Source organism: Lithobates pipiens, unplaced genomic scaffold (genome assembly GCF_037356315.1).
Source record: "Lithobates pipiens isolate NorthernLeopardFrog02 unplaced genomic scaffold, aLitPip1_a1.2 Scaffold_22, whole genome shotgun sequence".
Lineage (NCBI taxonomy): Eukaryota > Metazoa > Chordata > Amphibia > Anura > Ranidae > Lithobates > Lithobates pipiens.
Window position 1 is genome coordinate 242121848 of NW_027507784.1, and position 26408 is coordinate 242148255.

The window sequence follows — 26408 nt, forward strand, 5'->3', positions numbered from 1 at the left end:
GACTTGACACATTTGGGGAATCTTTCTTCAGGAATACATGTGGCAGAATCAGTACACTGAAACCAACTTCTAATCTGTAATAGAGTAATATTAGCCAGTAGGGTAGACTGGAATTCATTGCATATGTAGCTTGTCCGTAGATGTGCAAATAAGTAAGCCAAGGTGAAGCCACTGCCTCTCAATTGGGAAAATTAGGGTACATTCAGCAAACAGCCAATGGTCTTATACACATAATCTTAAAATAAAAGGACCGACTTCCCAAAAGAGACATCCAGACCCAATGTGACCAAGTCACCATAAAGACAGCACGGTAGTCAAAGTAGTCAAGGCACATATATTGCAAACAGGGGTCTCTTGATAAGTATCTTAGAAACTCAGTTTACATGAATCCAGGCAATAGAATGTTGTACGCTTTTTTCACCATTTGCTGTTCTATCATTTTTCTTCATTATCACCTGGGGGTCAGGGGGGACCTACCTATATCTGGCTGTAGTATCCGTTAACACCTGACTCTCCTGTATGGTGATTACCACCTTCCCAGAATGCCTAGAGCTGTACCCTACATTTTCCCAGTGGGACTGTGAACCTGGCCATGCTATTATACCATGCTGATCTCCTCCTTTTTTTCTCTCTGTGCATCTCTCTCCACTTGTACATAGTTACTTGCTGGCCTGAAGAATTTAGATTTACCTCTTGTGTTGCTTTTAATATACATTATCTCACAAAAGTCAGTACACTTTTCACATTTGTGTAAATATTTTATTATATTTTTTCACATGACAAAACTGAAGAAAAGACACTTTGCTACAATGCATAGTAGTGAGCGTACAGCTTGTATAACAGTGTCAATTTACTGTGCCCTCAAAATACCCCAACACACAGCCATTCATGTCTAAACTGCTGGCAAAAAAAGTGACTACAAAGTGTCAATATTTTGTGTGGCCACCATTATTTTCCAGCACTGCCTTAACCCTCTTGGGCATGGAGTTCACCAAAGCTTCACAGTTTGCCACTGGAGTCCTCTTCCACTTTAACATCCTGTGGTGTCATGGATGAGACCTATTGCTCCTCTACTATCCATCTGAGGTTGCCCCACAGATGCTCAATAGGCTTTAGGTCTGGAGACATGCTTGGACAGGCCATCACTTTTACCTTGAGCTGCTTTAGCAAGGCAGTGGTCACCCTGAAGGTGTGTTTGGGGTCTTTATTATGTTAGAATACTTCCCTGCAGCCCAGTGTCAGAAGGAAGGGGGATCATGCTCTGCTTCAGTATGTCACAATACTTGTTGGCATTCATGGTTCCCTCAATGAACTGTAGCTTCCCCCGTGCCGGAAGCACTCATGCAGCCCCAGACCATGACACCACCACCATGCCTGACTGTAGGAGAGACACATTTTGTACTCCTCACCTGGTTGCCGCCACACACGATTGACATCTGAACCAAATACGTTTATCTTGGTCTCGTCAGACCACAGGACATGGTTCCAGTAATCCATGTCCTTGGTATTCTTATGTTCAGAAAACGGTTTGCATCATCTTTAGAAGAGGCTTCCTTCTGGGATGACAGACATGCAGATCAATTTGATGCAGCGTATGGTCTGAACACTGACAGGCTGACCCCCACCCCTTCAACCTCTGCAGCAATGCTGGCAGCACTCATACATCTATTTCCCAAAGACAGCCTATGGATATGATGCTGAACACATGCACTCAACTTCTTTGGTTGACCTTGGCGAGACCTGTTCTGAGTGGGAACTGTCCTGTCAAACCGCTGTATGGTCTTGGCCAGTCTTTTTTATAGCCTAGGCCATCTTTATATAGAGCAACATTTTTTTTCAGATCCTCAGAGTTCTTTGCCATGAGGTGGCATGTTGAACTTCCAGTGAGCAGCATGAGAAAGTGAGAGCGATAACACCAAATTTAACATACCTGTTCCCACTTCACATGACATTGGGGAGGGAAAATGGCTAATTCGGCCCAATTTGGAAATTTTCACATAGGGGTGTACTCACTTTTGTTGCCAGTGGTTTAGACAAGAGGTATCCAGTGTTAAGCAGTTAACCACTGTAAACTGCTTAATATAATATGCAGTGCTTGCTTACTTAGCCCTGTGGTTCGCCATAAGATGTACTTAAAGTGGTTGTAAACCCTTACAAACCACTTTGACCTAGAGGTAAGCCTAGATTAAGGGTCCAAGCAATATCTCCTAAACCTATATGGTTTAGGAGATATTTGCCCGAAAACGTTCTCAGCGACGGAGCTGCCGCGCGTGTCGGCTCCCGTGCGCATGCACGGGAGTGACGTCATCGCGGCTTCGCCGAATGAAAGCGGCGGAGCTGCGAGACCCCACCAACAAGATGGATGCGGTGGACTACAGGGGACAGCGGCGACTTCGCTGGCTCCTGTGTCAGGTAAGTGACACATAATGGGCTACTATGCGATGCATAGTAGTCCATTATGCTTTGCCTTTGCAGGGAATGAAAGAGGAAGTAAACTCATCAGGGTTTACTTCCTCTTTAAGTTGCGGTGACAGGGAGAAAGTCATGCCAAATGAATGTGGTGATGAACCCGATGGCAGGTGTGCAGATGGTGATGCACGACCATAGCAGATGCAGGTGGTGGTAAACCCGATAGTGTGGGGACCTGGATCGGTGAAGTCAAAATCCCACTGGAACAATACCAGGGACAGCATGCAGCCTGTATCCGAATGCCGGCACCCTGAGTGTGACGTCATCCACTCGGAAGTCACGCTGGCCAGAGCAAAGTCAGCCTGGAGTTGGAATGCAAGCCTGCACCACCTCTTGCTGCCTCCTCAGCCAATGGGTAGCTTAAGTTGCCTCAGTTCCTCCCACAGACATCACCCTGCATTATACTGAGTCCCGGGCTGGCTGCACAATGAACTAACAGGCTGGAACGCGCCTTTATTATACTAGGGGAAATTGCCACTGTAGAGTTCCCGTTCTGGTCCAACAGCTGAAAGGCTACAATAGCCTAGCTGCTGTTCCATGGGCAGAGGCTTTGGGGGGCTTTTGACCCCCCTCAACTACCCCCTTAGCTATGCCCCTGGTTCTAATGGACTCGATCCTGGGGTGTCCAACCAAGGATCCTATAAGTTATCAAATTTACGAGGACAGCCCCTATGTTGATATACCTCTCTAATCTAAGGGTTTTCCCCATACATTGTATCCACTCTTTGCGAGAAGGAGGGTAAGTAGACTTCCAATACCTAAGTATCCGGGCTTGAAAACGAGCTCTGGCCACAGTCTCTCTCATGGGAGCTGGCATTTGCAAGTCATCCACAATGCCTAAAAGGCATGGCTTAGGTGCAAGTGGTATAGATGTCTGAGACATACTGTTTGTAGTGTTCAGTACACCCACCCAATAGGGATGCAATTTGGCGCATCTCCAGGTTAGGTGGATCATGTCCCGATGGTCCCTTGAACACTTGCTACAGATAGGGGAGTCTAGAATACCCATTACGTGTAATCTGGCTGGGGTGAAATGCGCTCTCAAAAGTAAATACAGTTGCATAAGCCTCTGTTTCACATTCAGGAAACATTGGGGAGGTGAGAGAACTGAGCTATCGGCGATGCTCGGTTCTCAGTGAAGAGGTGGTGGGGGACAGATGCAGCATCAGTTTGATGCTGCATCCACCTAGCCAAGTATGAATAGCCAAACCCCTCTCCCATACTTATATTAAGAAATCATCAAGTCACATTACGTAACACCTAGAGATAACTCCTTTTGTAGACACACTTTCAGCCATCATATTAAACACTGGTGTTGGATATACCTGCCATTCCACCACTGAACCCTGCTCCTCCACAGCATGCTTGAGCTGAACATAGTAAAAAAGCATAAGTATAGGTAAAAAGAAATTTGTACTCCGTTCCTCAGATGAGCGTAGGGCTCCATTCTTAAAGATATGGTGGAGGAGCGTTATTCCCCACTTATGCCATCTTGGGGCTGCTTGTGTTTAGCCAGCTCAGGAAAGTGATTGATTATTGTGCCAGATACGGCTGTAGCGACTGAAGTAAATGACTTGTTGGAGCTGCTTTGCCTTGTTCCATACTTTCTGAATAAGGGTAAAAGTGACCAAAAGACGATTCAATTTAGCAAAGGCTGCAGCCCCCAATCCAGTAGGTATATCAACCACTTTAATTGTGTTGAATAAAATATAGAGCAAGGAATCTGGGTTAGGTTGATGTACCCCCATAGTAATGGGTGCCAGGCCTTTACAGAGGTGTAGCCAAATACAGCCATGGATTGGGCATGGCCTAACCTCCAACATCCTTAGGTCTTTGCAGAAGCTCTAATTTCACGCTAGGTGTCTTATTAATAATTGTCTAAAATAGAATTTACATCCTAAGACGCTTAGTGGGATCACCACAGGGGTATTGTGCCAAAAATACAGTAACTAGAGCATAAAAATCCTTTTCACTATATTCCCTTTGCCAGCCAAGGACAGCCAAAGTCTGTTCCAAATTTAAATTTTTGTCTCTGAAGCAGCTAAGTAAAGGGGTTACATTCAGGTGACAAGTCTCCCAGTTGTGGATTGATCTGTATACCCAAGTATTTAATGGAAGAGGTTTCAGGGACTGGGCAGGACAGGGTGAAGGGCCATACATGGCTATCATCTCATAGCATTAATGCTGATTTATCCCCGTTTATAAGGAGACCTGAAAATACACCAAATTGAGTGATGGTATTCATTGCTACTTCAAGAGAATGGAAGGCATCTCCCAATAGTAACATAGTGTATGTTAATTGAAATACCACTATATGTGGGTTTTGCTTAATGGACGTGAACAGCAGTTCAATTTGCTGGGGCAAAGAGTAATGGCAACAGGGGACATCTCTGACGAGTGCCCCTGCCAAGCGAGAAGGTAGGTGAGATCTGGCCAACCTCCCTGACTGCCATTGGGTGGATATATAGCAACTTTACCCAAGATATAAAGGCGGGACCAAAGCCAAATCAAGGTTTATGGTTGCGGCGTCTTATGAGGACGAAGTAAGCTATGGCGGCTCCAGTATCACCCGCATACAAAGCCCTCTTTACACTGCTTGCGGACACCCTCCACCATCTGTTTGCTTACCCCCCTCCCCCCAGGGATCTTCAGCATGGATCGGTATGTGATCCTTAGTGGCGCTCCTGCAATCATGACCTCCCGCCCGGAACTCGCGCCTCAGCCACGCAATCGGGCAATATGGCAGACAGCATGGTCGCGGAGGTTACTGTGAATCCTCTGCTGCCCCCATGGAAGAGCATGAGATGACCCAGGCTGTGGCTACCCTACTATCCCCAACTATCACAGCAGCAGTGGATAGGGCTGTGGCTGCTGGCATTATGTGCGGAAGGAGATGGGAGAACATGCCTTTAAGACCTGGAGGATGAAGTGGAAGCCTCCCAGGCAAGTGACCAACAGACCCAGACAAGCAGTACATACTTTAGAAACCTGATGACCTTGAGATCTGTCACAGTCAGACCAACCTGAGCTATAGGCCTCCCTGAATCTTTCAATACAAGCTCTCTGCTGGAGGCCTGTGCTACAAGTTTACCTCAAGCTCTGAGGATTACCATGTCATGTGTAGTGGAAAGAGCACCACCGCCTGGAGACCCCTTCAAATGACCGCCGTACCCCTCGTCGTATCATTGTGCATCTTTATATCCTCAGATCTTTCTGGAATGCCAAATCCCTCCAATTAGATGGCCATAAACTACTTCTCTTCGCAGACTATTCACAAGAGGTTTCCCGCAGACGCAAGGCCTTTCAACTCCGTGCTGCACTATATCAAAAAGGTGTGAAGTTCACGTTGGCTTAACCCTCAGTCCTTTTTTTCACTGACTCGACTGGTGACCCAAAATCCTTTTCTCACCCAGAGGAAGCTGTCAACTATCTACAGGCCTATCTACATATTCCTATGGAATCCCAGACAACGACTGTTCCCTTCCTTTCTCCTGGCAATAGGGATCTTCGCAGCCCAAGGAGGGACTCACCGAAAAGGGCTTATTACTCTAAATCCCCATACACACTATCAGATTTTCTGCTGAGTTTTTCCTTCAGATTTACCAAAACCATATAATATGAGGCCAAACTTTAGGAGTTTCAATGTGTATGCAATCAGGCAGGCCCTTCTACTACATGGTTTTGGTAAATCTGAAGGAAAAACTCAGCAGAAAATCTGATAGTGTGTATAAGGCTTTACAAACACAAACAGAGCAAACCCTGCTGAGTCACTAAGCGAACTGCCCTCTTGCCTGTTTTTCAAACACTGGCCTACATAGGGCCCAGCTATATTTGATGTTTTATCAGTTGAAGAGTTCAGGTTATTCTTTTCTCGATTCTGTTCATGTATTGCTGCTTTGTCTATTTTGGGCCCACAGCCTTACCGGAGATCATTCTCATATGCATAGTCACCGCTGCTTGGACCTTTAGCCACAACGTGTCCTATTGGATAATACATCCCCCAGGGGACATCCACCTGGCATAGCCTGCGAGCAACTCATCTATACATCTCTGGTAACGCTGTCTCGGGAGGAGTATTTCCCATGAGAAAAAATGAGAAGTCCTTGTATTATGTGGTATGCTTGTGTTTATTTTCCCCTGGTAACCTCTGTTGGGTTAATCATCACTCCACACCTTACTCTACACAAGCACCCCCTAAATTTCCACACCCCACCGAGCGGCACCTCTCAGGCGTCACACCTGTTGTCATCTACTTTCACTTTTTATCCTCTATACCAATCCCCCCCAGCACGGCCCTGACATGAAAATAGTATCCTGGAATGTCATAGGGTTACGGTCTCCCCATAAACGAATGGCTAGCCTACGTCACCTTAAGCGACTCAAGACAGAAATAGCTCTTACAGAAAACCCATTTACCGCCGGAGGACTTTAACCACATGCGTAAACTATGAATAGGCCAGGTCTTTATGGCTCTGCGTCTGTAAAAGCTGGAGTGCTCATCCTTATCCACAAAAACCTCCCACCGCGAGGTCCTTTCAGTGAAAACTGATGAGGACAGTTGGGTGGTCATACTCAAATTATTCTCCAGGGAATAGATGCTCTCCAATTTTTATGTCCCGAACTCCCCATCCAAATACTACTTCCAGGGCCTTACCTCTTGCTTAGCCCCCTATGTCCACCTTCCTCGGTTAGGGGTGATTTTAATGCAGTTATGCACCTCCTGGAGGACAAATCCCAGGGCAGGGCCCACACAGTTGCTCCTTCTCAATCAGCCATTACCCCTCTAATGCAGTTTGCTGATGGCCTTCAACTGATAGACATATGAAGGATAGCCAATCCCACTGGAAAAGAATACTTTCTTTTCCCCATCTCATCATAGTTTGTCCAGGATATATTACGTTCTCTGTAACTCTTCTCATAAAATGTATGGCAGATCCCCTCATTGGTGAGATTGCAATCTCCGACCATGCCCCGATCGCGATTAACCTGGCAGGTCTGGTACCCCCTAGCTCAGCTAGAACTTAGCAATTCCCATCCCAGCTATCCAGCAACCAGAACTTCCTGAAAGTTTATTGGGGAAGCTTGGGCAGAATATTTGGACACAAATTTGGGTCGTAGCATGGGCCCCAACCTATTCTGGGAGGCCGGAAGGCTGTGATCTGGGGCAAAATCATTGCCTTCTCTGCAGGTTACAAAAAAAATGTCAACAGGCAGTTCCGCATGGCTAACAACCTTTGGATAGCCCAGAGTCGTCTCACACAGCATAACTCACCAGAGCATAGGCAGGCTTGGAATGAGGCGACAAAACAGTTTGACTTGTGAGGCCCAAGAGCGATTTTTATCAGTCGCTGTCTGCCCTGCAATACCACAAATATGGTTACAAGACAGGAAAGCTGTTAGCCCAAATGTGCAGTTGACCTCACACCCCTGCACACATCAGTCCTGAAAAACTCCAGTGACATGCTCTTCTTCCCCCCCAAGGACATCAAGTCCATACTAGAACAATTCTATGCTACCCTGTATGGCCCTGATTCTATTGATGCCACGGCAGCACAAGCCTTTCTTGCTAAGGTACAGCTCCCTCCAATAGACCTATCAAATTTGGCTCAACTCAACGCCCTGTGTCACGAGGACCAGTTATCTGATGTAAGACCGAAGTAGTGGGGAGGTCTGCCTTGCACCTCAGGTCTTTAAAGGCTCTAGAGATGGAGACAGAGACTTGGTGGGGACACAGAGTGGCAGGGGTGCCAAGGGTGTGGAGCACCGTGCAAGCCTTAGTCCGGGATCTGAGCCGAGGTCAAGTCCAGTTGGGCCACGAAGCATAAAAGGGTTAATCAGAAGAATGGCCAAGATCCAAGCCGGGGTCGGTTCCAATCTGTCAGCTGAGTACAAAAGGGGCAAAGAAGTAGAATGGTTAAGGTACAAATCCGATGTCAAAGGCAAGCAGCAATCAAGAGTAGTCAAACAGATTTCCAGGTCACAACAGGTTCAGACAGATTACACACTAGCACAGGAACAAGGAGCAACTGAAGATAATCCAGCAATTTGGCAGTGTCCGGACTGGGTTTATATAGGGAAGTTTGAGGTCACTTCCTGTGCACCTCCTGGCTATTTTCCATGCCTTTTTTCCATCAGGTTGAGGTCACTTCCTGTGCGTGTCCTGGGCATTTTCCTGCCATTTTCCATTAAGTCTTCTGCGCAGGTTCAGGTTGGCGTTTGCATGGATTTCCTCATGCGGCAACGTGCCATTGGTGCAGGCATAGTAAGACGGGGACTCTTATACCCCAATAACTACCACGGATGTGAAGTCTGCGATAGCTTCACTAGATCCAGGTAAAGCACAGAGGCCAGATGGATACACCTCAGAATTCTTCAAGATCTTTGCTGACATGGTTGCTCCAACCCTCATATCTGTCTACCAAACGATCCTAGATGGGGGGAAAATACCCTCCCTCTGGGTTATAACCCTATATCATATTGATCCCCAAAAAGGGCAAAGACCCAACAGAGCCATGCTCCTACTGTCCAATCTCCTTGCTCAACCCAGACTCATCCAATATCCGTAAAGTCCTCAGCGTATTGGAGCATGCGAGAGCCAACCCCTTCATTGAGAGAGCCATTATCTCTGTAGACGCAGAGAAGGCCTTTGATAATGTCAGCTTTCACTGGTTACGGTTGGCCCTTCAGAATTTTTTTGTTTTTGATATTTTCGTTTCCTTAACCGGATCTCTGCTATGTATTATGCCCCCTCTGCAAATGTAGTGGCTCCTGGTCATATCTCCAATAGCATTTCCCTTCATAAAGGAACTAGGCAAGGCTGCCCCTTGTCTCCTCTTCTTTTTAACCTGGCTCTCTATTTACTTCGGAACCCAAGTCAGACATAATAATTTCACACCTTTCCGAGTCTGCTCCAGACTTGAGATCAACTTCTCCAAGAGCAAAATCTTGCCCTTATACCATTCCCAGCCACCTTCCTGGACAGCTCATTCCACCTTCTCAGTAGCTAAAACTCATATTGCATACCTTGGCATCCAAAATAGGAAAATCACCTTTCTCCCGTTACCCCTTTAACTTATCCCTCAGTCATCTCCAAAATCATTGGGGAATTAGACAATTAGGTAGTCCTCCTGCTTTCCCTGTTTGGTAGCTGTCATCTATTCAAGGTGATCAGTTTCCCCAAACTCCTATACCCCCTCTAAACTATCCCACTCCCACTACGGCATAAAGATATCCAGAAGCTCCATATCGCTCTCTCAGCATTCCTGTGGCGTAGACACCATTCTCATATATATCCCTCCAAAAGGTATTTCTCCCAAACGTGAGGGGGGGGGGGGGGGGCACAAATCTACCAAGTATTCAAAACTATAACTTGACTTGTCTCCTCAGAGTGGGTCTGGACTGGTTGTTTGGGATCCTCTAGACTCGAACTATGACTTGAAGTCCCAAATGGTAGTCCCATGTGGACTGCCCGCCCTTCTACACTGCAAAACTAACTCCCTCCATCTATAAAACACAACTTACTATTACGTGACACCATAATAACATGGAGGGAGATCAAGAAAAAATGGGGCTCTCCCCCTTTATATCCCGACACCTATCGATAACTGGCCACCCTCTCTTCACGCAATCATGGCAGTTTCTGGCCTTTTCCACATGGGCCTCCCATGGGCTCACAACCCTGGTTCAATTATTTGACTCATCCACTGACAAAGCTCTACCCTTTCCTATATTACAATGTCTATACAACCTACCTGCCCACCACTTAATTTATGCACGGCAAGCAATCAACTGTGCAGCCAGCCTTTGTCCCGACAGGAGTACGCGTTTTCGCACCTCCCTATTGAACACCCTCTTGAGCCACGACCAACTCAAGATTTCGAAAGTCTACAAACCCTTGTCTCTTCAACTTACCAAGCCTCACCACCCGGACCACCCCCACTTAGGAACACGAGACCATATACTAGCAGGTTACAACATCACTTATGCCTTCATTACCAATGAATATGCACCAAGCATATTTACCATTCTCCTTGCCCTCGACTTCTGCAACCCAGCAACAATGTCCCTGCGCCACTCTGGAGACCACTAGCAGGGATAAGAGATGCCGTGCAGTTTATATCACTCTGCATGGGACAAGAGCCAGCCAGCACTACAGAGGAGGCATTGGTTTATGTGGCTCTTGCTTCCTACTACAGCTCCAGCTTTTCAAGTATTCCCTTTGCTTTGCACTATTTAATGCTCTGGAATGGCGGGTCAGCAAGCACAGACCACGATCTACCAGTCAACTGGCCACGATTTATGGGTTGCTGACCCCCGCCCTAAAGTGATAAGATTCTGGACGTTGGTATACACTATGACCAGGTCGGTCCTAAACATCTTTTTTTGCTCGCAACCCCTGGGATGCTCTGCTACATAAAACCAATCCTGAACTTCACTAACAGCCAGAGAAAGCTGGTGGGTTTTATGTTCCTGGCTGCCAGACAAATGTTGGCCTGGAGCCAACATTTTAATTCCGCTGACATCCAGCAAAGACTCATAGGGATTTATGGTCCATGAGAAACTCACTTCCATGCTTGAAGACTCTCACACCAAATGTTTAAAGGTCTGGGATAGGTAAAGGTAAATGCGGCACTAAACCAGATGGCAAATAACAAAAGTGCTTATAAACCTCACCTTATAGGACAGTACATATATAATATAAAGAATCATGTGAGGTAAAGTGTAAATAAATCATCAACTCTGAAGAATACACAAAGTCCTCAAAACCCCACAAGGAGAATTCATAAAATATTATCAGTGATAAGTGAAATAGATCTTTCTGATAACCTCACAAAAAAAAGCATCACCCAGGTGTTTAAGTGAAGTCCATTCACCAGTGGAAAAAAAATTAAGAAAATGTCAGCTGCTTATCAGGTTCCCATGACCATTACTAGCAGTAAATGGATATACAGCACTTATGTGGTTAATGGGCTAACACATGGCCAGTAGGTCTGCTCTGCACAGGGCCGACAGCACTTAAGCCAATTAGCAAGGAAATTACGACACCCCTGAGTTAATTCTTTGTATATTATATTATGTATCTACTGATTCTACTTATAAGGTGAGGTTTATAAGCACTTATATGCTATCTGGGTTAGCGCCGCTTACCAATTTTTACTATTAATCCCTGGTATGCTCGGTTGCCAGTCCACACAGGACTATCCCCCACCCTTAAACCCTCCCCCCTTACAGCCTGTGGAACCCGTATCTCCCTTACAGCTATTTGTAAATGTCCATAGAACTTTTCATAAACTTTAGGCTTTCGGTTTGGTGATCAAATTCCAATATCTACTCTCCAAACTTTCCTTCTTCTGGAGTACTTGGATCTCATTCTAGAAACTTTCTTCCCCATAAAATATTCCCTCTCAGATTAAAAAACAAAATAAAAGCCAGGTCTCTCAGATAGTCATGCTTGGACCTTGAGATCAAAGAAGTAGCGCTCAGAGATTTTTCATGAAAGCTCTTGGCCACATTGTGGTCAACTCCCTAGCTAGGTGGATTCTGCCATACAATTGGAAGGTGATTGGAGCAGATGCCAGTCTCCCAAGCTGGAGAAGAGTGTCCTAATCTTACAGTTCAGGAAACCTAGTCACATGGTTATCAACATGGAGGTCAGAGCTATAAAATGGCTAATAAAATGTGCAATAAAAGCAGAGCAATAAAATATGATATGGTCACATGTCCTACAACATTTTGGAGCTCAGAATAATAAAATGACTCTGGACCACAGGACACTCAATCGGGGTGTAATGGGGTCAACTCCACAGCTGTAGCCTACATCAATCACCAAGGAGGCATTGCGAGTTGTGCAGCCTTGAAGGAAGCAAGCCTGATTGTCTCAGAGATGAAAAAAAAAAAATGATTGTTCAGTGATCACTGCTGCCCACAGGTGGATTACCTCCTTTATCACCACATGGATCAGGGAGAATGGAACCTTTACTCTTATGTCTTCAACTAGACTATATCAGAGAGGGGGCACTCAGGGTACTGGCTTTCAGATTCAAATCCAAGTTAACTCCAGTTGTGGCCAAGACCAAAGATCTTCAGACACTGAAAACAGATGCTCTGGTAATTCCCTGTGCTCTGTTATCAGCTAATCTGTGCCCTTTCTCCAGTGCAAATACTGCCTCAACTGCTCCACAAAATGGAGCAAGAGAAGAAATTTGTGAGACTTGTTGCACCAAACTGCCCCAGAAGAACCTGGCATGTAGTCCTAATCAGACTACAGATGGCCCCTTCCAAACAGGCCAGACCAGTTCTCTCAGGGTCCCCTGATCCATCCAGGCTTTAACAATATGGCTGTTTAAAGCCCAAGTCTTGAGGGATAGAGGGGATTCTGAGTCAGTCATTCCCACATTGCTAAAAGCAAATAAAGCCACTGCTGCGTCTAGAAATCCAATCCAATCCAATACAATTTTGGTGGGGGAGTAGGCACCTAGTTTTCTCAGGTAACCACTTCCCACTTTCTCTTCTGGCACCGCGGTGCTAAGCGGAGGTTCACCTCTCCCCCCTCCCTCCCTGCAATCTTCTGGGACATGTCACAGGTCCCAGAAGATTACCCGGCAATTCACAGCGCACAGCTCGGGCACGCACAGTGCGTGCCCGGCTGTGAACCCACAGCCGGGTGCTCACACTTGCAATGCCGCTGCCGCAGAGAAGATGGTGGGGACGCAGCTACACTTTTTGTAGCTGCTGACTTTTAAATGGGTGGAACTCCGCTTTAAATATTCGTAAGGGACAGGTTTCAGCCTTGTTCATTCTTTTCCAAAAAACTCTTTGCTTTCCCTTGGAAAAAATTTATTCAATGTGTGTCTCAACTCAAACCATCTTTACAGTTCCCTGAGCTTCCTTGGGACATCAATTTATTTCTTTTTGCCCTGAAGAAACCATCCCTTGAGCCTTTGGATGATCTTTCTTGCGAGGTAACCTTCTTACTGGTTAAACGTTCCTGTCAGACGTGTCTGCGATGGACTCTCCCTTTATAAGGCGCCATTCCTTATTCTTCACTAGGACAATGTCTTGTGCCTAAGATTCTCCTTTCTCCGTAGAGTGGTCTGAGCCTTTCATCTGAATGAAGACACAGACCTGCCTTCGTTGTGTCCTACACCAGAGTGGAGTACTTTTTACTGTCTAGACATGGTCAAGGCCATCAGAGTCTACCTCAAAGCTACAGCTTCTATCTGGAAAACTGACACTCCTTTCATCTTCTTTGGAATTCACAACGGACAGTCCTGTCCAAGATCCATTATCACTAGGTTAAGGATAAGGCAAATAACTGAGGAGTTTACATTCTAAAGACAAAGCACTTCCCGAAATAATACATGCTCACTCTGCCAGCTAGGTAGGAGTCTTCCTGAGCAATCCAATATTAAACTGTTGTTGCCCGGTTTTGTAAGGCTGTCACCTGGTCTTCTGCTCATTAATTTTCAAAGTTCTACCAGGGGGATGCCCAGTCTTCTGCAGATGCAGTTTTTGGCCACAAAGTTCTTAGAGCAAAACTCTTGCCACAGTTCTGTTTTGCCTTGTATTCTACTCTTCCTATTCATTGCTTGGGGAAGTCCCAGAGTCTATGAATATCAAGTATTTATATGGTAACATGGAGGAGGGAGGAACTACATTACCCAGTGTCCTTTGCGAGCTGCTACGGTGGTCCAAAGGTAACATTTTACTGCGGCAAAAAAAAGGCATAGGGGGTTTGTGGTGTACATTGATACTGGGAATAATAAATTGATTTAAGAATGAATATTGTATTTCAAAAGAGTAAGCAAGGTTATATGGAATGGTGGGAAAGAGATAATTGGTATTGAGGGGATTGGAACTACTTGGATGAGGAATATGGGGCTGACCCTCTAATGGTGGATATTGGTAATACATGAGCCAAAAAAAAGGGATAAGTACAGCACAAATTGATTAGTTACATAGTAGGGGAGGTCGAAAAAAGACACATGTCCATCAAGTCCAACCTATGTGTGTGATTATATGTCAGTATTACCTTGTATATCCCTGTATGGTCGTTCAGGTGATTCTCTAATAGTTTAGTTTAGTTGAAACTATCGATGCCCCCCCCCCCCCCCCCTGCTGAGACCACCGCTTGTGGAAGGGAGTTCCACATCCTTTCTACTCTTACAGTAAAGAACCCTCTACGTAGTATAAGGTTAAACCTCTTGTCTTCTAATTTTAATGAGTGGCCACGAGTCTTGTTAACCACTTGCCGCCGAGCGTATGCAGATGTGCGTACTCGGCTTTAGGGGGGTATACCGGGATGATTCCCGCACCTGCAGGCATCATCCTGGTACTGATTTTTAGAGCGGGCGTTTGGCTTTCCAGCCATAACAACCGATGCGGCTAAAAGACGCTCGGCTGCTATGCCGGAGGAGCGGGAGGGGACGTCCCCCTTCCCGCCGCTCTTACTGGGGCTCCCGTTCAATCAGGAGCACCGATTCACGATCCGATGCCTCCGGTGGCTGGGGAAAAACTGGAATGAAGCGGCTTCATTCCAGTCTCCTAATAGTAAACACGGAAGTGACGTCGTGACGTCACTTCCCGTTTACTTGGCTGCCAATGGCGCCAGATTAAAAAATATATACACTATTCAGAATAGCTGAAAACGCGATCTGAATACTTTGAAGTGTAAAGGAGGGATCGGGGGTCTTTTAGACCCCCCCCCCCGATCCCTCCATAAAGAGTACCTGTCACCACCTATTACTGTCACAAGGTATGTTTACATTCCTTGTGACAGCAATAAAAATGATAAAAAAAAAAAACAGTTTATTAATTTTAAAATAAGAAAAAAAAAACATTTTTTTAAAGCACCCGCCATCCCCGCGAGCTCGCGAAGCAAAGAAAACGCATACGGAAGTTACGCCTGCATATGTTAACAGTGTTCAAATCACACATGTGAGGTATCTCCGCGATCGTCAGAGCGAGAGCAATAATTCTAGCACTAGACCTCCTCTGTAACTCTAACCTGGTAACCGGAATTTTTTTTTAAAGCGTCACCTATTGAGATTTTTAGGTACCGTAGTTTGTTGTCATTCCACGAGTGTGGTGCAATTATTAAGTGTGACATGTTTGGTATCTATTTACTCGGTGTAACATTATCTTTCACATTATGCAATAAAATTGGGCTAATTTTACTGTTTAGTTTTTTTTTAATTCATGAAAGTGTCTCTTTTCCCAAAAAGTTGCGTTTAAAACACCGCTGTGTAAATACTGTTTGACATAAAATATTGCAACAATCGCCGTTTTATTCTCTAGAGTGCTAAAAAAATATATATAATGTTTGGGGTTTCCAAGTAATTTTCTAGCAAAAAATATGGATTTTAACTTGTAAACACCAAATGTCAAAAATAGGCTGTCATGAAAGGGTTAAACTCCCTTCTGCAAAAAAGTTTTATGCCTATTGTGGGGTCACCAGTACGGTATTTGTAAATTGAAATCATATCCCCTCTCAAGAGTCTCTTCTCCAGAGAGAATAAGTTCAGTGTTTGCAACTTTTCCTCATAACTAATATCCTCCAGACCCTTTATTTGCTTTGTTTCCCTTCTTTGTACTCGCTCCATTTTCAGTACATCCTTCCTGAGAACTGGTGCCCAGAACTGGACAGCATACTCTAGGTGCGGCCGGACCAGAGTCTTGTAGAGCGGGAGAATTTTTATTTTAGCTCCGAAATGAATCCCCTTTTTAATGCATACCAATATTCTGCTTTGTTAGAAGCAGCTTGGCATTGCATGCCATTGCTGAGCCTATTATCTACTAGGACTCCCAGATCCTTTTTCATCCTTGATTCCCCCATGTATAGATTGGATTCATATTTTTGCCACCCAAATGCATTATTTTACATTTTTCTACATTGAACCTCATTTGCCATGTAGTTGCCCACCCCATTAATTCAGATCTTTTTGCAAGATTTCTTTTATTCAAGATTTTTGCGGAAAAGTTATTGCCCCACTTAGTTCAATCTCTGCATTTGCGGACGATACTAAGCTGTTTACCACATCCTCCAGGTTGTTTATGAGCAAATTAAACAGAATTGGACTAACGTAACTTGCGTTGTTCTTTACCGACTTGGACCCGCAAGTCCCTTTGAATTTGAGTTGTACTGAGACGTTGGCCCCCCCCCCCCCCCCACATTCATCCTGCGTGGACATGTTTTTTCACTTTTGTCTGTCAAGCTTCCTTATGCCAGCTATACATGGTTTGAATTTCGAAAGAATTTTCTTTCGAAAATCGTATATAAGAATTTTCGTATGAATTTCGCACCATTAGTGGGCTGCAGCAACAGCCGATTTTCGTGCGGAAATAAAATTTGGGGAATCGGACATGTTGAAAATTTTTTAAAAAATGAACGATTTTCTAATCAATGATGGGAGAATCGTGCGAGAAATGTAATAAGAAAAGAAAATGTACGGAGATAAAAGAAAATTTACGGAGAGAAAAGATTCTCGGCCAAGAAAATTCATTTCTGTAGCAACATGAGGTGAAATTGAAGGCTTGGTGGCCAAATTTCGAAAATCAATGGTGGCATCATCTGATCACAAAAAAAAAACGAATTTTCTGATTTTGAAAAGAAAATTTGTTCGAAATTCGACCGTGTATGGCCTGCATTACTGTTTACAGGATGCACAGACATTTTTTTTATTTTTCCTTGGCTTGTTTTTGTTGTGTTTTTTTGCTTCAAATTATGGGGTGTTTTTTTCTTTGGCTCATACAACCGGCTGCTATAGGCAGTGTAAACAGTTCACTCTTCTTTTTTTTTTTTTTTTTACAATTTTCTCAACCAGCGATGTAACCAAGTGGACGATGCCACCTTGCCCATACCTGTATTTTATCTTTAAAGCTGTCAGGTGGAGACGTGAAGCACCAATTGGTGAGCCTCTGCACCTGACAAGGCTTCCTTTGCATGATTACTTATATGCCTTGCCATGTCGAATGCTTTTACCATAGTTTTATGGAATGTGAGGGGGCTGGGTGATTGAGTAAAGAGGGTGGCGCTTTTCTCCACGATCAAGGCTTATAGACCTTCAGTGCTATGCCTGCAGGAAACCCACCTGCAGGACAGTACCATATCTGCGCTCAAAAACCGTGGATACCCCACCCAGTTTCACTTCGTCCACACAGCTTACTCGAGGGGAGTCAGTGTTCTCATTTAGCAGGCAACCATTTTCCAATTACTACAGTACATGATAGATGGGCAGGGGCGATGTGTTCCTATTATGCAAAATTACAGGTTTGACATGCATAATCACACATTTTTATATCCCTCCACCCTTCTCATTTAATTCTTTGAAACAATTAGCTCAATTTATGGCTACATTTTATGGTCCCAATGTCCCAGTCTGGGTGCTGGGAGATTTTAACAATAAAATGGACAAGAAACTAGACAAATTCCTAGAAAAATCTAGAACTGGCAGTGCTCCCCAAGTGGGTGGTCCCACTCCCTTTGCTAAATTCCTAGTGGAAATAGGTCTGAGAGATGTGTGGAGGGATCAAAACTAAAACTCAAGAATGGAAGAATATGGTCATGGATGAGGCCCCTAGGGCGGAGTAGAGATGCATATCAGCACCTTCATTGGAGTCAAAACACAGATGGCAGGAGGCACAGGCCCTAAACAAGCAAGTATCGATCTCTGCTGCAGTGAACAAAAAGGTTCTTCCTGCAGCAAAAATATTTTAATGAAGTGGAAAACACAGGTCATCTACTAGCTATGATAGCTAAAAACCAGCAGAGTACGACCCATATAGAGGCCATTCAAAACAGACGGAGTGACAGTTGATCAGACCCACATACCTGACGTGTTTTCACAATTATTTAAAGACCTATATACATCCAAGGTACACCCCACACAAGAGGATCTGGCCCACTTTCTGGACCAGTGTTCTCTTCCTAGCGTAACACAATAGGGACTTGCTTCCCTTAATGCACCATTAAAATTGGAAGAATTGACATTGGCGGTAGCACAGAGGGCCAACAATAAATCCCCGGGGGGGCGACGGTCTACCCACAAATATATGGGAAATATGGAGATACCCTATTATCCAACCTTTTAAAAACACTAAATAGTACCTTAGAGGAAGGACATTTATGACCTGTATGAGTGAGGTGATTATTATTGTATTACCAAAGCTGGGCAAAGACCTACTGCAGCCAGACTCCTATAGGCCTACATTTCTGCTCAACACAGACGTCAAACTATTAGCAAGAGTATTAACCACTAGACTTTCTGGAGTTGTGGCTGAACTGGTCCATTCTGACCAGTCTGGCTTCATTCTGGCTAGATCTTACGGCACTGAACATTAGAATATTGTTTCTTAATACCCAGATACCAGATATCCCAGGTAATAGGGCCATTTTTTCCCTCTACGCTGCCAAAGCTTTTGACAGTGTGAAGTGGCACTATCTGTGGGAGTTTCTGCTGCGTTTTGGTCTGGGAGATAAATTTATCACCTGGGTGCAACTGCTGTACGCTGTTCCGGTGGCTAGACTGAGGATAAATGACTCCTTATTGGAACCCTTTCCTTTGTTTCAAGGCACACGGCAGGGGTGTCCATGATCACCCCTGCTGTTCGTCCCTTGCATTGGAGCCACTTGCAGTTATGATAAAGCCTTCCCCTGAAATCTCGGGCTTCCTCAGAGGCCAATGGGAGGAAAAGATTTCCTTCTATGTGGATGACATGCTGTTATACTTGGGAGATACTGACCGCTCTGAGAGCAGTAATGAAATTAATAGACCAGTTTGGACAGCTATCTGGATTTGCCATTAACTGGCATAAGTCAGCCCTGTTGCCATTGGATCCGTTGCCGGCATCTTTGCCAGAAGACGTTTCCCACATACAAGTGGTTTCTTCATTTAAGTACTCGGGAGTAGTGGTGACTGGGGAAACATGGGATTACATAGCCCTAAACCTAAAACCTATATTGAAAAAAATTTCAGCAGAAGCAAGCGAGTTAGAGCAAGTTGCCGCTGTAGGTGACCGGCTGCGTTAACCTTATAAAAATGATCTGGGTGCCGCAGCTGCTATATATTTTACACAATGCTCCAATCTGGATACCACAATACTGGTTCCGGCGCATGGACTCGCAGCTCAAGGCTCTTACATGGAGAGGTGGAGTGGCGAGAATCAAACTGCCCACTCTACAGCTACCTAAGGACCAGGGGGTATGGCGGTTCCACGCCCTCAAATATACTACTTGTCTGCACAGCTACAGCACTTCACGGGATGGGACCCCGAGACGGGGGTTAGATCCTTCTAAGGGTTTCCTCCTGGCAATGACATGAACTACACTGCTTTATCCAATATGGAGATAGGCTTCCCTAGATTTCCTGTCACTTGCCCTACAGTTAGGTCACTGATGAAAATCTGGAAGAAGGTCAAGACCATATTGGGTTTGACGGGCTATCTCTGGGAGACTCCTATATGGGGGAACCGATTTTATATAGACCTGAATAGAGTGCCTGATCCATTGGTGTGGGAAAAAGCTGGGGTTAGATTCCTCGCCCAAATACTGGAAGGCTCGGTTCTAAAGTCTTTCACCCAGTTGATGGAAGAGTTCCCTGCACTCAAAGGGCATCACTTGCAGTATATGCAACTACAACATGCTATTGGGTATCGGAACAGAAACTCTAACTTGCAGCTAGAAGACTCTACATTCCTTGAATCTATATACTCCGACCCAGAGAAGAAGGGAATCCTCTCCAGAATTTGTCCACTTTCCTACCATGCATACAAGCCCCAGACTTGTTACCATGCAGAGAGGGGTGGGAGAGAGATGTAAGTCCCATCGATGGTGAGCAGTGGAATCGCATCCTGGGGTTGGGTCCAGTGGTATCCAGTGTTGGGTTGGGTCCAGTGGTATAGGTGTAAGCAGCACAAAAACTCTCACTTGTTTAACCACTTGACCACTGGGCACTTAAACCCCCTTAATAACCAGACCAATTTTCAGCTTTCAGTGCTCACACTTTGAATGACAATTACTCAGTCATGAAACACTGTACCCATATGAAAATTTTGTTCTTTTTCACACAAATAGAGATTTCTTTTGGTGGTATTTAATCACCGCTGGGTTTTTTTTTTTGTGTTATAAAAGAAAAAAGAACGAAAATTCGGTAAAAAAAAAATAAAATAAAAAATAAATAAATTCTTTGTTATAAAATTTTGCAGATTAGTAATTTTTCTTCATACATTTTGGGCAAAATTTATATTAGTACATATCTACTACATATCTTTGTTAAATTGAAGTACAAATTGGTGCATATTATTTGGTCTTTGTGAAAGTTAGAGTCCACAAGCTATGGTGCCAATATCTGGAAATTGAAGTACTGACAGCCTATGTCATTTCTTGAGACCCTAACATGCCAGACAAGTATAACTACCCCCCCCCCCCCCCCCCATGACCCAATTTTGGAAAGAAGACATTCCAAGGTATTTAGCAAGGGGCATGATTAGTTTTTTGAAGTTGTCATTTTTTCCCACAATTCTTTGCAAAATCAAGATTTTTTTTTCCACAAAATTGTCATATTATCAGGTTATTTCTTACACACAACATATGCATATGCATACCACAAATTACACCCCAAAACACATTCTGCTACTCCCGAGTATGGCGATACCACGTGTGAGACTTTTACACAGCGTGGCCACATACAGAGCCCCAACATGCAGGGAGCACCATCAGGCGTTCTGGAGCACCCAGACCAATTCTGACATTTCTCTCCTACATGTAAAAATCATCATTTATTTGCTAGAAAATTACATAGAAACCCAAACCATTATTAACATATGTTTTTGTTTTTTTTAGCAAAGACCCTAGAGAATACAATGGTGGTTGTTGCAACTTTTTATCTCGTACAGTATTTGCACAGTAATTTTTGGAACTTTTTTTTTGGAAAAAGACGTTTTGCGCTTTAAAAAAAACAAACCAGTAAAGTTAGCCCAATGTTTTTGCATAATGTGAAAGATGAAGTTACGCCGAGTAAATACATACCGAACATGTCGCCCTTCAAAATTGCACACGCTCGTGGAATGGTACCAAACGTCACTACTTAAAAATCCCCATAGGCGACACTTTAATTTTTTTTTACTGGTTACATGTTTTGAGTTAGAGGAGGTCTAGAGCCAAAATGATTGCTCTCGCAATGTTCGCAGCGATAACTCGTGTGGTTTTAACACCGTTTTCATATGTGGGCGGGACTTACGTATGCGTTAGCTTCTGCCTGCATGCGAGCACATGAGGACAGGGGCGCTATACATTTTTTTTTTTTTTTTTTTTTTTTTTTATTGTTTTACTTTATTTTAGTTTGACACTTTTTTTTTCCCCAAAAATAATTTTTTTGATCACTTTTATTCCTATTACAAGGAATGTAAACATCTCTTGTAATAGGAATATATGGCATGGCAGGTCCTCTTTACAGTTAGATATTGGGTCAATAAGACCCCACGTCTCACCTCTAGGCTGGGAAGCCTGAAATAAAAAAAATAAAAGAGAGATTCTGGCTTTGATTGTATTGGCGAGTCGGTAGAAGCAACGGAGGGCGGCGGGAGGGCATCCCCTCTTGCCTCCTGTAAGAACGATGAAGCAGCGGAACAGCCACTATGATCGTTCCTATGGTGTAGGGAATCACCGTCTGAAAAAGCTGATATCTGAAAGATGCCTGTAGCTACAGGCGGCATTCAGATATCCCCGCACAAAGTCAAGGACGTCATATGGTGGCTGGTGGGTGGTAAGTGGTTAAAATGCATTTTTTTTTAACACAGTTGTCCATTTATACAATATTTCTAACACATAGCATGTACATACCAAAAATTACACCCCAAAATAGATTCTCCTACTCCTGAGTATGGCGATACCACATATGTGAGACTTCCATAGCCTGGCCACATACAGAGGCTGAGTACAGCCGAGCATGGCTGGGTATCACCGAGTATTGTGGGGTAGCGCAGAGTATGGCTGAGCATGGCCGAGTATGGCTGAGCGTGGCCGAGTATGGCTGGGTATTGCAGGGTATCACCGAGTATGGCTAGGTATCACCAAGTATGGCCGGGTATGGCAATTTATGGCAGAGTATTGGCAGGGTATTGCAGATTATTGCTGGGCATTGCGGAGTATTGGCAGTACATTGCAGAGTATTGGCAGGGCATTGCAGGGTTAATTGAGGTGAGCAGCGCTGTGGACACTGCAGATCCAGACCACAGCGCTGCTGACACAGATCTCTCCCCTCACTGTACCGATCGGTACAGAGAGGGGAGGGAGTAACCGGTGTCATAACATGACATTGGTTTGTTTACAAGTGATCCGTCATTTGACGGAGAAATCATGTGGTAAACGCCCGCGATGAGCGGCCATTTACCGTGATCCACAGGACCCGGCGGTCACGGATGCTCTCGAGTGCGCGCGAGCCCCCTGGGAGAAATTCTGGTAGGACGTACTATAAATCCCTCCCAGCGTTAAGCAGCCGGTTATACTACACAGGATATACCGCACCCCTATTCAATTACATAAATGGGTTAGACGGGATTCTCCCATATGTCCCAAAGGCCAGGCCCACCCAGGTGATCTCATTCACATGCTTTGGAGATGTGCCAAACTAGTGAGGTATTGGAGTGATGTTATCAATGGAATAAATGTCTTTCATTTCCAACTTGGGCTGGAACCACTGGTGTGTTTATTGGGCAGCCTAGATGAGGCCCTGTACCCTCCTCAGATATACATTGCCCTCACGAGACTTCTATACCAGGAAGCTGATTGCCCGTTTGTGGCTGTCGGCACATACACCAAAGGAGGCGCAATGGATACAATCTTAATACCACTCTTATCAGGGAAAAAAAAAAACACAAGCATAGAAAATAACCAAACAAATTTTCCAATATGTGGCAGAACTGGCTGGGCTCCCCAGAAGTGGCTGCACCCCAAATGGCCATGGATAGGCTACTGATGGGACAACTGGATGAATGTCTACACAAATGGAGTCATATCTTCTATGCTAAAGTGGATACCATAGAGCAGTGATGGCAAACCTTGGCACCCCAGATGTTTTCAAACTACATTTCCCATGATGCTGTTGCACTCTTCAGTGTGGTTGAGCATCATGGGAAATGTAGTTTCAAAACATCTGAGGTGCCAAGGTTCGCCATCACTGCCATAGAGTGAGTTTTACATGACTGATGGATCTGAGCCACGGTGAAGCGTCAATGGCTGGTTTAATATTTAATACTTTGTTTTTTTCTTACTTTAGTTTTGTTTTTTCCTTTTATTTTTATTTTCTCTTTAATTAGAGTGAGCACTTGGATGTGACATTACCCTATCTGTAAAGGAGTATGGTAACCGTATTAACTGTACAGTTATGTTAGTGTGATAAATTAAGACTACTGGTACTCTGGCTAGATATATTTAAAATGTCATACACATGTCTTGTGTACTATGTAATGCCTTGTGTTCCCATCAATAAAAAACCTTTTTGTTGATAAAAAAAAAAAAAAAAAAAAAAAAGAGATCTAGAAACTATGCCATCTACAAGATAACTTTATGATTTTGTTTTTAGAACCTGGGTCCCTCTGTGTTGGCAGGAGTTGCTGTTATGATACTGTTGGTCCCTGTGAATGCAGTGATAGCAATGAAGACAAAGAAGTATCAGGTTTGTTGTTCCTTGATATTTAAAAGCTGTTTGTTTAACCCTTTCATGACTAAGGGTAAAACGAACCTTAATGCCTGAACTCAGTTTTGCCATTTTGACATGTGTTAGTTAAACTGTACATATCTTTACAACTGCTTAGTGTATCCAGGTGAATTATACCTTGTTTTTTTCAGGACACTTTAGGCTTTCTTTTGGTGGTAAATTTTATTACATAACTCATACATTTAGTTTTGTTATTAAAGGAAAACTACCCAAAAAGGTAAAAAAAAAAAACAGTTTTTACATTTTGGCTGTATTTTTTGCTGCTACCATGACCCACCACCAGAAAACAACCCCAAATAACTTCTTCTATTACTTCTGTGAATAAATATGCCACATATGTGTGTCATATGTTGTTTGTACCCACAATTGGGCCCAGAAACCATAGTGCACATTTTGCCTTTAGGAGGGCAATTAATCCAAGTTAACATTTTAGGTACTATGAATTCATTACAGACACTTTGTGGTATCCAAATAATGGAATTACCCCCCAAATCCCTCAATTTTGCAATCAAGACCCCTTAAGGTATCTATCTAGGGGTAAATCTTGGGTTTTTAGCCTCTCAATTTTTATGGGAATAATTTTGAATTTGGTAGGCAAAAACATAAATTGCATTTTTTTTCACAAATGTTTCAATTTAGCTATAAATTTTGTGCCATTACTTTGACACCACCAAAAATCAACCCAAAATATATTCTCCAACTTCTGACGTGCATGGGGATACTATATACATGTGCAAAATATGTTGCATTCAGAGAGGGCAATTCATCAATGTATACATTACAGGCACTCTTCAGTGTGATGCTACTTTTTAAAAGGATAAGTTCACCTTTTGTAACATGTTTCACCCTCAATATGGGTGTAACATGTTACATCTGCCCCCATACCCCCCCGGTCCCCCCTTTTTGTGACCGTGAGCAGGGGGAGAAAATCCCCTGGTCACTGTCACAATCTAATGTGATCGAATGTGAAAACTACAAGTACCGGCATCCTTTGTGGCTGTTGGCTTGTAGTTCTCAATGAACTACCAGGGCGATGTTGAAATCTCTAGGTATTTCATTGATGCTTCCTGTCATTGTGTAACTGTCTGGCCGTATCGGAGGTTCGGGCAGACAGCTACACAGGTAGTCCACCTAAACGTGCAATTACACCCACGATCTGCTGACCGTGGGTGCAATGCTTTACAGGCTCCTAACAAAAACAAAAGAAAATGCATTTTTTTACCTGCAAAAAATGTGCATTTTTTTTTTTTTTAGTGAAGGTGAATTTCTCCTTTTAAGGCTAACCCGAACCCCTGCGTAAAATGCTGCGTAAATCCTCCTCCCTCACACTATTTATGGTTTCTAATAATGCGGGATGGTGTGGTAAATTTTATAACAAGGGTGAATGCACAGGCCTGGATTGGAAGGGCACGTGGGGCAGTGGTAAGAGTATCGCATCTTTTGCCATTTTTGCCACACACACACGACACTTCTTCCTGGGGAATTTGGTGCTTGCTGTGATTGGGATAGGACACAAAAAGTGTCTGTTAGTCTTCTAACATCCTCTGATTCTGCAGGTTGTCTGGGGTCTGCTTGAAACATCAGGTGTTCTATAATTTTTTCCTGGTACTGTAGGAAGGTGTCAGTACCACCAGATTTTTTATAAAGGACAAATGAATTGTGGATAGCCACCTGGATAAGGTATATTGCAACTTTTTTATACCAGGTTTTAGATTTCCTCAGCACCAGGTAGGGCTGCAAGATCTGGTCAGAGAGGTCGACTCCACCCATGTATTTGTTGTATGCCGTAATGCACAGTGGCTTTTTTCTGTGTAGCTGACCCCCGTTCTTTTACGGTCACTGTGCCCTCTGGGTGGATTGTTGTCAGCATATAGACGTCTTTTATTTGTCTGAGAATTTGACAGCCATCATTTCCTCCTGTTGGTAACTGAGTGATGTGCCTTTCTCTTTTCCCGTTGTCTCCCCAGCTGCTGTGGAAACTCTTTTCGGTTTTTCCGCATGGTCCTACATGCTCCTGTGCCAGCAGCATGCAGAGATCTAAAAAGTGGCACACTGCTGTAGTAATTGTCGACGTAGAGATGGTAGCCTTGGTGGAGCAGAGGTTGAATCAGGTACCAGACAAGTTTCCCACTGACTCCAAGATTGTCTGGGCAGCCCTGGGGGTTGTTGTCTGTCTCGTCCTTCATAGATCAGAAATCCAAATGTATATCCTGTTGTGCTTTCGCA

At 44.1% G+C, this 26408-nt stretch overlaps 1 protein-coding gene across 1 annotated transcript in view; it reads left to right on the top strand.

The window, feature by feature from the left end:
- Positions 1-26408, top strand: part of ABCC1 (ATP binding cassette subfamily C member 1 (ABCC1 blood group)) — an 852279-nt gene that overhangs the window by 291903 nt on the left and 533968 nt on the right. The window contains exon 11 of the mRNA XM_077448931.1: positions 24048-24140. Coding sequence (XP_077305057.1) covers positions 24048-24140 — 93 coding nt within the window. The remainder of the gene's footprint in view (positions 1-24047; positions 24141-26408) is intronic.